The 12,837-nt window shown below is 40.5% G+C and overlaps 1 protein-coding gene across 1 annotated transcript in view; it reads right to left on the reverse strand.

Annotated features, from left to right (window-relative positions):
• Window positions 1-12,837, reverse strand: part of LOC138982343 (solute carrier family 23 member 1-like) — a 133,184-nt gene that overhangs the window by 18,268 nt on the left and 102,079 nt on the right. Inside the window, exons 11-12 of the mRNA XM_070355596.1 lie at window positions 9,852-10,059; window positions 4,425-4,520 (exon numbers count right to left, since the gene is read on the reverse strand). Of these exons, the coding sequence (XP_070211697.1) occupies window positions 4,425-4,520; window positions 9,852-10,059 (304 nt within the window). The remainder of the gene's footprint in view (window positions 1-4,424; window positions 4,521-9,851; window positions 10,060-12,837) is intronic.

The raw sequence follows: 12,837 nt of genomic DNA on the forward strand, positions 1-12,837 counted from the left end.
GCGTCGTCAATCCCCGCGTGAAGGAAATCGCTCACCTTCCACGTCCAAAACGTAGTGATATTATTGACACGCCAGATTAGCGCGGTAGCGTATTGTGCTAAGCAGGAAAGCGCACTTTTCTGTATTCTTGTTAACTTCGCAATTTCCGGAAAACATCCACTTTCACTTTGAGACTGTTCTGTTTACATTCGACACTATCAAAACCTCTTTGCATTGCAATACTGAAATATTTTTTTCTGTGTTCGAAAGCTACAGCCAATCGTTATTATATCCCCTTAGGTACAGTTTTATAACATTATTGGCACATGTAAACAATAGGAATTAATTAATGAACGCTACGAAAAGGGCAGCCTTTAACCTCCCTGTTGTCACTCAGCATTTTTTTTTTAAATTCTCATCCACACTTTCAGCACTCCCCCCACCCGCCCTCCCCATCTCAGATGTAATTTGTAAATGGCGTTTTCAGCCTTCAATCCACTATTTAACATAGTAAGTCAAGCTTTTCAAACCTTATTAATAATTGCTTTGATGTTTTGCTGATGTTCAGTTTATTATTTAATGAAGATCTCATGGTTCAAAATTTCATATTGTTTTTTCAAAAACGTGCGTGTGTTCCATTTCAAACTAACCTCACTGATGTGAACTCCATTATTACTGTCACATCTGTTTTACAAATTACACCCATAATCCAAACCAACGCACAAACACACACACACTCCAACTACACACATATTATGTACTCGTTACCATTAGCCAACGCTCGTCACAACACTGATAGACTACGAAGCAATCTCTTCGATCATCTCTGCGCTGAGTCGGTCACACTTTTGCTCACCCCTGCCAACAATCTCAAACGTATCCTTTTTTTTCAATCACTACAAAATTATCATACAGCTTTTTATGTCTCACTAAATTATAAATCAGATGTATGTGGTTGTTTGTTGCCTTGAATGCCCCAAAGGGCAAAAATGAGTGTTTCTTCCATACTATATTGGGCGGGGATATAGACAAGTGGGCGGGGATATAGCTCAGTTGATAGCGCGCTGGATTTGTATTCAGTTGGCCGCTGTCAGCGTGAGTTCGATCCCAGGTTCGGCGGAAATTTATTTCACAGAGTCAACTTTGTGTGCAGACTCTCTTCGGTGTCCGAACCTCCCCCCCGTGTACACTACATTGGGTGTGCACGTTAAAGATCCCACGATTGACAAAAGGGTCTTTCCTGGCAAAATTGCTTAGGCACAGTTAATAATTGTCTACCTATACCCGTGTGACTTGGAATAATAGGCCGTGAAAGGTAAATATGCGCCAAAATGGCTGCAATCTACTGGCCGTATAAAATTTCATCTCACACGGCATCACTGCAGAGCGCCTAGAACTGTACCCACGGAATATGAGCGATATAAGACTCATTGATTGATTGATTGATTGACTAATTAGCCTCATTTGCCTAAACCATATAGGTGTTATCCATCCTTATAGAGTTAATTTTTTTTTATATAAATCCCATGCTAATTTCAAATACAGCGTTTTGCTATTCACTTCAATATAATAGTAAATAACAATCAAGAAATAACGAAGTCTTTAAACCACAATTTCCCAGATATTTACACTTTTCATTTTGTTTCAATTCACACCACAAAACATACACTTCGCCTTTTGCTATTCAGTCTTTTCTTTATTTGTTTGGTGTTTAACGTCGTTTTCAACCACGAAGGTTGTAGGACGGGGAAAGGGGGGGGAGATGGGATAGAGCCACTTGTTAATTGTTTCTTGTTCGCAAAAGCACTAATCAAAAAATTGCTCCAGGGGCTTGCAACGTAGTACAATATATTACCTTACTGGGAGAATGCAAGTTTCCAGTACAAAGGACTTAACATTTCTTACATACTGCTTGACTAAAATCTTTACAAACATTGACTACATTCTATATATATTCTGACCTGCCTCGAATTTTTGCTTTTTTGACATGAGCTGCAAACTTCACGACATGTTCTGTGCATGCACGTCCCCTTCTGAATCAAGCTTGGCAGAGGGGAAGGATGTTATTCTTCTCCAGAAAGTGCTCCAGCCTGTTTTTTACTCTCTCATTAACCTTTCTCAGATGAGGGGTCAGACAAATAGGGCGGTTTTGTCTTGGTTTCCCATCTTTGGGGATGGCGACCACAAGGGCGTTTTTCCATGCTGAGTTTTTTTGGGGGATCTCCCAGCAGCGCTGGAAGAACTGTATGAGCGCTTCAAGCATAGGTGGTGGCAATCTACGTACCATGTTGTACGAGATGGGGTCCGAGCCGGTAGCAACGTTCCCGGACTTGATTCCCTTTATAGCCATGACCAGCTCATGGATATGTAGGTCATGATTGATTTGACTAAACTTGATTTAAAGCTACATATTTTTGGCTTGGGGACAATAAGCTTTTAGTTTGGTTTGATTGGACATTTTGAGGATAAGGTACGTGGTGCACCGCCGGAGAGAAATTTTGTTAACGAACATGCCTTTAGTTGAGCCTAAATCTTTCTCATGGCATTTTTTACAGGGTTTTTATAATCATCAAATACGAGACTTGATTCTTTCAATAATATTAATTTCAGCGCTCGCCTGTGCCACGGTAAACTATACAATGAGAGAGAGAGAGAGAGAGAGAGAGAGAGAGAGAGAGAGAGAGAGAGAGAGAGAGAGAGAGAGAGAGAGAGAGGGAGAGAGAGAGGGAGAGAGAGAGAGAGAGAGAGCTTTGCGCAAAGCGGTTGGGGTCAACAATTCAAGTAAAGTTAACTTTATTTAAAGGCACAGTCAGCCTCCCGTAAACCATCACAGACACTGTCAGGATTTTACACACAGTACAAACACCCTTTCATTTAAACACTCACCGCTTGAGAACATCCTAGGTGCCCTCCGTAAAGTGCGAGCTATTTTCAAAGAATTTAATTTTGCCTGGTTTATCTTTCCCCTGAGCCATCGTGAACCCGTGTGATCCAGTTTCCTTTTTTTCACAATTTAGTCGTCAGTTTGTGATTATAATGCGACTCACTGTAAGCTTATCTGCAATAGCACGTTATTGTGTACCTCTGAATCTAAAACGCAACAAACGGCTGCGAGTCACACGAACTAGAGCGGTGGTGGTTGACCGTTCAAAGGAACTGGCGCTATGCAGAACCGTCGTCTGCTACGAGAAAGACGTTTTGCGTGACACGTTTCCGGGCTTTTCTTTTTTCAAACTTTCAAAACTTCGAATTGTACTGATCTTGTCTTGATGAAAAAAGAATTATTTTATGATTTAAGAATGTTTGTGTAACAAGCTGTCAATTTAGTATTTAGATTTTAAAAGTTAGGTCTAGCGCCAAAACGAGGCGTCCGATTGTGATACTGAACAATCCGGCTGGCCACGCAAAAATTAATTCTTTGAAAATTGCTCGCTCTTTACGTAGGGCACCTTTGTAAAAGCCTGACAGTGTCTGTGATGGTTTACGGGAGGCTGACTGTGCCTCTAAGGTTACATATACCACTCATTATTTAGATGCTGACTAGACAATCAGCAGCGTCGGTTTGCAAACTCAACCAATGAGAACATGCACCTCGTTATTGAAAAGTGATCAAAAGCGCTGGCGCCTATCTGCCTGGGTAGCTGAGTTCAGCGAACATTTTACACTGGCAGTTTCTTTGTTCCTTGCAACCTCAATGTGGGGTGTAATAAAACATACTTGAATAAGTGGCTGGTCTTCGTCTGATACCTACATGGGGCAAAATACATGCTGGCGGACACATAAACCAAAACAACGATTAAGTTGTGCCTCAATAAGTACTGTCGCCGGATCGGATAACCTTTGCTTGTGCATGTGTTAGACACGACAGCTGAGTGGCTACAGAGAGTGCATTAGGAAAATAAAGCAAGATAAGTTTGATAAATTCGAATTGCGTAGTTTAGCAATGAAGATCACCTTAAGATATTAGCTGCATGTTCTCATTGGTTGAATTTGCAAATAAATAATTTAAGTTAACTTTAGTTGAATTAATTTTAACTTTAGCTGACATGGACAGTAAGCGAATAAAAGGGGACTTTCTTTGCAGTGAAGGTGTTTCCGAGGCCCATAAAAGCCAAGAACTCAGATTCAGTGGTTCATTACTGAAATCGCTTCCTGATTACTTTTCATGACGAGGTCTATTCAGCACCGAGTTTAATTCTGCTTTTAAATGGTAGTGCGTAAGTTGGAATCGTCTCTTGAATTCAAAATTATGACCACAGAAAGAAAGCAGTAAAGCAGTTTTGTAAACAGCATAAAATGGTTTTGTAAATTTTGTTTGTCCTTAATTGGCAAACTACCTTTGCTGAATTACTGTTTCTAATGCAGTTGGACTCAAGTATAGAGTCGCTATTTAACCGCCGGATGGTTGTTGATGAAACCAAACTGATTTCTCATCTAAGCTTTACCTGGGACTGTGTTGTCAAGAAAGCAGGCAAGGAATCCACCGACAAAGACAGGGTTGGACAGAAGTATCTTCACCATATTGTCTGCCTCCTCGTTGCCTGCCCAGGAACAGCATAAACACTTTAATTGTTATTCACTGTTTTGATCACGCACGTTGCCTTCTACTGTATTTAACTAGCGTCTGTCTTTGCCGGAGAAGCGTCGTCAGCCTAAAATATATGAGGGGCAGGTGGAGGATGTGTTTTTTTTAAACATAATTATTCAAAACATCTTTCTTTTTCTTTCTTTCTTTTATTTCTTTCTTTATTTGGTGTTTAACGTCGTTTTCAACCATTCAAGGTTATATCGCGACGGTATTCAAAACAAATCAAAGCAATTTTACATATTGTTTAAGAAAAAAAAGTTTTTATTCTTCCCTGACTTGTTTCCAGTTTTCATGGTGTACACGTTAATTTTTACACATCAAGAGAGAAAAAAACGTCACTCTTTATATCCCTAAAGAGCCCAACGCTCAACGTCATATTTTAATACATATATACAGCGTTTCATGCAAGTTAACAGTGCTCACTCATGTTGATACATGTATTTATCCTACATACGTGAGAGATAATACCCGTGAGATAATAATCGTTCAAATCACACGTGTGTATATCATGTAAATGAGGTCATGTCAAGCAAGTCTGTTTTTCCACTGCTTATGATGCCAAAGTCACCGAGACAAACGTCATTATAGAAACAAAAATTGCGCTCGCTAATTACCCTCGATGAATCTTTAGAACTAACACGTCACGCCACACTTTCAGAGTGACGTTTCTTTGCTTTGACGTAATAGATTGCACGAGGCTTTAGAAGAGATCGAGGTTCCAAAACAAGCGTCTTCAATTTAGCTGCCTCGACTGCAGGACATTTTCAGTAAAATACACGTAAGTACAGTATGTAGGATAAACAGAATACTACATGGCTTGCTGTATCGTACCAGATTTACACTCGTTGCTTTTTCAAAAAGTGAACAGCTCGCTTTCGCTCGCAGTTCAATATTTAAAAAAACAACTCGTGTAAATCTGGTACGACACAGCAAGCCATGTAGTATTCTCTATGTATAGACGGGGCCTTGTGGTTTGTATCTTAGAGCTATTAAATACCAATGAGTAAATCTGGTACGACACAGCAAGCCACGTAGTATTCTCTATATCCTATATATATGTTTTTGAAAGCAGGAAATGATAAAGGATCAGATGAAATCATTTTTGGATCGATTTCGTAAATTTTAATCGTAGTACTAACTAACCTATTTTCGTTAATTGTGATCACATTTTAAGAGTATAACATGACATATGTATGTATTTTCTGATTCAGAATTTGATGAAGAATACGATGCGAAAATTTGATTTTAATGAGCAAACTCATTAATTAATTGTTAAGCCTCCCAGCTGAAATACAATACCAAAGTCCGGGCTTCATCGAAGATTGCTTGACCAAAATGTCAACAACATTAATTTTGTTGGAACATTAGAGCGTGACAGTGCCGCCTCAACTTTCACAAAAAGCCGGATATGACGTCATCAAAGACACATCAAAAAAATGAGAAAAAAATTCTGGGGATATCATACTCAGGAACTCTCATTTTAAGTTTCAGGAAGATCGGTCCAGTAGTTTTCTCGGAACCGATCTATACACACACACACATACACCACGACCCTCGTCTCGATTCCCCGTCTCTATGTTAAAATATTTAGTCATAACTTGACTAAATGTTAAAATGGAACGTTTACGCTGTTTTTGAGTGACAGCGGTTATGGGCAGAATATACCTGCGCAGTTTCAGCGGCACAGACGACGCACGGCCTATTATTTATGCCGCGATAGGGATTATAACGAGTACTTGGCCTGTTTTCCTTTCATGCAACGTGTAGCGGGCTGGGATAATCTGCAGTGCGTCGTCGGTCCTGCTGAAGTTACATATGTGAAGTTATATATTGGTAAGTTCCTCTCAAAAACCTGCTGGGGTCACGCATGATCGAGCATTGCTGGAGCTTTGCAGTTATCTAAAGAATATCATGCGTGTTTAAAGGACTGGCAAATGCACACCAGAGGTCATATACAAAATGAAACTGTTGCAGTATTTGTATCAATCATTGGCATGTATGCAGAGTCGTGATTTTTTGGGCAGTAAATCAAACAAGCTATGACGGATTTTAAAAATCGTTCCGGAACATTGAATTTAAACCTCAACAAACACAGTCATGTAGCTAGCAATCCAAAATTTTACTCCAAGTATACTATCTTGAAAATTTCAAAGCAATCCACCAGGTCATTGCTGAAATACAGAATTTTTTTTCATGGTACCCTTCAAAATTGAGGCAAAAACTCCCGTTTTTTACCGCTCATTGGATCGACATCTGCATCAGTAGGAATAGAATTACACACAAAAATAACCAAGCCCGCTGAACAAAACAACCTGTTTTGGGTAGATAATTGATTTGAATTTCGCGACGTATGTAAAAGTTGCCATGTTTGGCCTATTATACATTTTTGTCGATTTTTAAAAGGAATATTACGTTTTTGTTCAGTCGATTTTGGGGGAACATCGTCGGTCAAGTGATAAAATAAATCGTTGATTCGAAAAGTGTGCCAAATAGTCAAATGGCCTGCCTAAAGGGCATAAGAAGTTTGAATGAAATGACACGGGAATTAATGCTTTAAATTGGATGCGAATTTTGTCGCAATGATTTATCAGCTAAGTTTATTTTAAAAATAAAGGACACCGATTGACTCCAAAAATCGATTTTGCTTCCAGTGATACTTTGACTGTGAAAAAGTCAAATTGTGTTGAAACAAGTGTAAAAAAAATAGAGAAATCTACCGGACATACTCTGTAATACAGAATTTTGATTATGATGACATGCCAATAATCATATAAACGACGGTTGTGTTATTAAATGTTGTATCGGACCGATCAATTACAATCACAGTACCGATTGCGAAAGTGGTGTAAGTCACTGGTTGGCGTTTGTTAGAATAATGTGTTGGGCAATTCCAGCGTCACGGACGTGGCATTCGCACAAAAAATTAGACATTATTTGCCATAGAAATAATGTTCACAATGCTTTTATCAACTCAAATTTGTGCTAAGATTTCCCCAAACATGACACACTTCCTACCTAAGATAAAAAAAAAAATTGTTAGTAAAATTAACAAAGGGTAGTTAATTTGAGTTTTAAAACACGTCACGGACGTGACAAAATGCTCACTTGCTTTTCAGTCACAAAGCTTAATGCGGAAATTCTACGAGTTTAACCAACAAAATAATGTGATTTTGTTTGATCATAGTCAAGACATATTGTAGTTTCTGAAATATGAACGAAATTGCAAATATCAAATGTATTCTTCCGGCTAGCGGTTAATATGTAGCGTCACGGACGTGGCACTTGAACGTCACGGACGTGGCACGTGCGAATTCAATGTTACCGAGTCATCATTTATAAGTGTTAAAATAGAGGTAGTTTTACAAGGACGATTTTTAACTTATTATTGATTATTTCTGCCACTGTTGAACCACTCTACGGCTCTTTGTCCCTCCGTCCGCCTGTCCGTTGATCCGCCAGTTGGTACGCCCGCACCATTCCCCATATGAATAAAGTATGAACTAATGGTATTAGTATACAACTCAGTAATTATTACATGTGCTGATTGTTCTCTTTGCCTGCGCGCGTATAGTATGTTGGTTATGTTTGGTCATAGTATGTTTGTTTATGTCTGGTCGTTATCTTGCCTGTGCGTGTATTGTATGTTTGGTCGCTTTCTTTGCCTGTGCATGTATAGTTTGTTGGTTATGTTTGGTCGGTTTCTTTGCCTGTGCGTGTATAGTATGCTTGGTCGATGTATGTATTGTAAAGCGCTAAGAGTAGACATTTTTCTAGAATAGCGCTATAAAAGTTTGCATTATTATTATTATTACATATATTGATAAGAATAAGTGAAAAACACACCTTTAGCAAATAAACTTGGCCAACAAATTATTGCAACACATTTCGCACCCAAATTAAAGCATTAATTCCCGTGTAATTTCATTAAAACTGTATATGCCAGTTAAGGCTGTTCACTTGACTATCAGGATCACTTTTTGGATTAAAGATATCTTATACAGGGATCACGTGACCGCCGCTCAAATAAAGGTACCCTCAAAATCGACCAGACAAAAACGGAAGGGCCCAATTAAAAATCGACAAAAAAATCACAATAGGCAAAACTTTGCAACTTTTACCTACGAGAAGAAATTCAAATCAATTGTCTACCCTGAACAGGTTGATTTGTTTAGCTAGCTTGCGTATTTCGTGTGCTATGCTATGCCTACTGATGCAGGTGTCGATCGCAAGAGCGGTCAAAAACGGGACTTTTTGCGTCATTTTTTATGGGTGTCATAACAAAAAGCGCTGTACTTTAGCAATGACTTGGTGGATTGCTCTGAAACTTTCGGAATTGTGTAATTTGATGGGGTATCTGACTGTAGAGATATAATTGTTTGTCTTTGTTTCACCTAAAAAGACAGTGTCACACACGCACGCACGACTTCCTCTTGTCGGTCATGCAGCACGCCATGCATTTAGGTCACCAACGCTAACAAGATGGCGCGAGCTTCCATTCAAATTAGCTTAGGCAACGATGGTTCGATGACGTCATCCAATAGTCACATCACAGAAGGAAATGTACACAGGCTGAACGTAGCCCATTTTGGCTCGACTTATTAGACAGAGAGTATTGAAGAGAATGATAATAACAACGTCATCAACAGAGTGCAGACCTCAATGGTCGTAAGAACGCACAATTTATTGTTTTCTGATGGTTATAACCAAAACTTGCTTTGGATCATGGGGCAGACAACTCCCGTAAACCCTTCAAGGCTTACTTCCCTTCTTTGTTGTCGTTAGTTTCATGGCTGACGAACTTCGGAACAGCTGTTACTTTTCGTTTATGTAATATTTAGGGTTTGCTTTACGTGCAAAATAATGAAGTATGAAGAGCAGATGACAGAAGAGCACCTGATATCTTACGTGTATGTCTTATATTTTGGTTTGCTGAACGTGCTTCGATAGCTGTATGTGTAACAACTGTTCGTCAGCCATGAAACTGGCCATTTTGTGCCATTCAGATACCCCATCCAATTACACAACCCCCGTTTATATGATTCTTGGCATATCATCATATTCAAAAGTCTGTATCATAGATTAAAAGTCTGTATATGTCCGGTAGATTTCCCAATTTTTGTCAACACTTGTTTCAACACATTCTCAACATTTCGCAGGCAAAATAGTAGCTAAATATAAGCGAAGTCGATTTTTTGAGTCAATCGGTGTCCAATATTTTTAGGACGGCACATGGCATAAGCAGCCGCGCGCTGGCGATGCTATCACGTCAAGAGAAAGGCTCTACCTGATTGAATGGGGTCGGGTGTCTTTGTCACCCAGTAAGGCACCATGAGCCCCAGCAGAAGAGAGATGCCGATGATGGCCACGTTACGTGTGGAGCCCAGATCGATGTACTGCAGGTTAGACAGCACAATGCCAATGAAGATGCCGACAGTGATGATCTGAGTTCCGCCCAGCACAGAGTACGGCACAGTGATGAATACCGCGCCTATCTGTTAACACAGTGCACAACAACTATGTGCAGCACAGGGCTGAAAGTGAGGGGGGGGAGTGACAGCATGTATGTGTGTGTGTGTGTGTGGGGGGGGGGGGGTCTCGGTGTGTGATATGACGTATTGAATGCCGCGGTGGTGAACACAGCGGCATAGCGCGTATCTGTTTAGCATTAAACTACACAGGAAGGAAAGTTGTCATTTGAAAAATGAGCAAGAGAAAGATTTAGTGGAATTAAACTCTGTGTGTGTGTGTGTGTGTGTGTGTATGTGTGTGTGTGTGTGTGTGTGTGTGTGTGTGTGTGTGTGTGTGTGTGTGTGTGTGAACAAGAAAAAGAGATGGAGAGATCAAATCAAATCAAATCAAATGTTACTTTACGAGAGTTGTGGCATTAGCATTACAAAAGCTTTTTGCAACCAACCCTCGCCCAGAGAAGGAATAACCTTGTAAACGCCCAGTATCGAGCAAACGCCCACCCCCTACTTATTTGGGTCCAACACTGTGTATAGGGTAATATTGCTATTTCATATCTTACGTGGATTTCCATTGGTCAATTGGGCAAAACTGAGCTCAGTGCAAAAGTGATATCGACGACATTTCCGTCGATATCAGTTTTGATATCGACGACCTCTTTATTGCTTCCCCACTTCAAAAACAAAAACACCTAAATTTAAAAACAAACAAATTTATATGAAAATGTAATTATCCCAGAATTTAGTTGAGCAAGTGACTAAAGACTTTTTTGAAAGAAAAGACATTTGAAATACTGAAAAGTACAAGAAAAGAGTGAACAAAAAGAAATGATAATCAGAGGGAGGGATATGGAACAGCCAAAACTGAGACAAATACTTTTGTAATTTCTTTACAGTAAATACAAAATGTCCAGAGAATTAGCAATATATCTAACATTGACTGACTGTGTGATGATATCTTCTGCTATTGGTCTGTTTCGACAGTGATATCAAAATCTCGACCTCCGGTCTCGATTTTGATATCACTGTCTCAACAGACCATAGCAGAAGATATCATCACACGTTCCGTCAGTATTGGGTACTGTACCTTGTAAACGTCCACACCCCAACATTTGGACCGTTGGTGTAAAAAAACACAAAATTCTGTTTTTCGTTTTCTTTTTAAATCCGCACGCAATACGGACATTATATTTGAGTGAACAATGACAGGGTGCTGCGTTGCAATCATGCCGTTGATTTCACTTTGCAACTGCAGGCACTGAAAAAGCAGGAGTGGGGGGCCTTTAATGGCATACACTCTTCAAAAAAAGTTAAAGATCGGTTGAAAAAACGGATCTATTTATAAAAAATTCCCAAAAAATTAAACATCGACATAATAATTAAAAGATTAATGTGTTTGAATTAAGAATTATGAACAATGAGTCTTGACCTAGAATTTTGTTTGGCAGGCAGAGTTATTTCCCTTTGTGGGACTTCTCAAAAGCTTCTGCATTTTGGAAGAAAAAGGGTGTTTTTTATAGCCCCATGAAATTTGCGGAACGCATGCCAGGGCAAAAGGTTGTGATGCACGTGCTGAACGCGTTGTGATGAACGCATGCCAGGGCAAAAGGTTGTGAGTCCTGCTTTTGGCTATGAACATCGCTCACCAGCTTGTGTTTAAAGGTTGACACGCTGACACAATTATGCACAGTAGCAACATGCCCCCACGAAGAAAACTGAGCGATTTGGATAGAGGAAGGGCAATAGGATGGCTACAAGACGGTGTTGCTTGCAGTGGCTCCCTCTGTCATCATCAGACTAAAACAGAGATTCCAAGCAACTGGAAGAGTGCAGGAGCGACAACGTTCTGGTCGGCCCAGAGTCACCACACAAAGAGAGGATCGCTTCATTCAGAGGCAGGCCATGCAACAAAGAATGGCTACGGCAAACAACATTAGGCAACGCCTACAAGCTACCACCAACACTGTTGTTAGTGGTCAGACGATCCGAAACCGCTTACACAACTTTGGCTTGCGTGCAAGGCGTCCAGTCCGAGGAACAACCCTGACTGCTAATCACCGAGCAGCTCGCCGAGCCTGGTGCACTCAACATGTGAGGTGGCAACGTCAGCAGTGGGCTCAGGTGTTGTTTACAGATGAGTCCCGCTTTTGCTTGGAACCTGCTGATGGTCGCATCCGAGTGTGGAGTCGTCGCGGAGAGCGCTTCGCAGAAGGCGCTGTTCTGGAACGACAGCGTTTTGGCGGAGGCTCTGTGATGGTCTGGGGAGGGATCAGCACACGTCTAAGGACACCTCTGTACCATGTAGTGGGCAACTTGACCGGTGTCCGCTACCAGAATGAGATCCTGCAACTCCTGGTCGTTCCAGCCCTCGTGCGATTCTTCAGGATGACAACGCACCTCCCCATCGCTCTGCAGCTGTAAACACCTTCATCCAGCAGGCCAGGGTCAACAGGATGCTGTGGCCAGCCAACAGCCCGGACCTGAACCCCATAGAGCACATGTGGGACGAGCTTTGTCGTCGGGTACAGCAACATCACCCTAGTTCTGCATAGATAATTGATTTGACTTACTCTTCAAATGTAAAAGTTGCCAAGTTGTGCCTATTCTGAATTTTTGAATGTTTGTCCATAACGTTTTTTGTCGGGTCGATTGTGGGGGTAACCTTATTTCGGATACGGTCACGTGGTCGACACATGTAAAATAAATCTTTGATCCGAAAAATGTGCCAAATAGGAGTGGGGAGACCAACAACAAAAACCTGTAAATCCACGCCTATCAAAGATTTATTTATTTTTTCTTCAAAAG

The sequence above is a fragment of the Littorina saxatilis genome, linkage group LG12 (genome assembly GCF_037325665.1).
Source record: "Littorina saxatilis isolate snail1 linkage group LG12, US_GU_Lsax_2.0, whole genome shotgun sequence".
In the NCBI taxonomy this organism is placed as follows: domain Eukaryota; kingdom Metazoa; phylum Mollusca; class Gastropoda; order Littorinimorpha; family Littorinidae; genus Littorina; species Littorina saxatilis.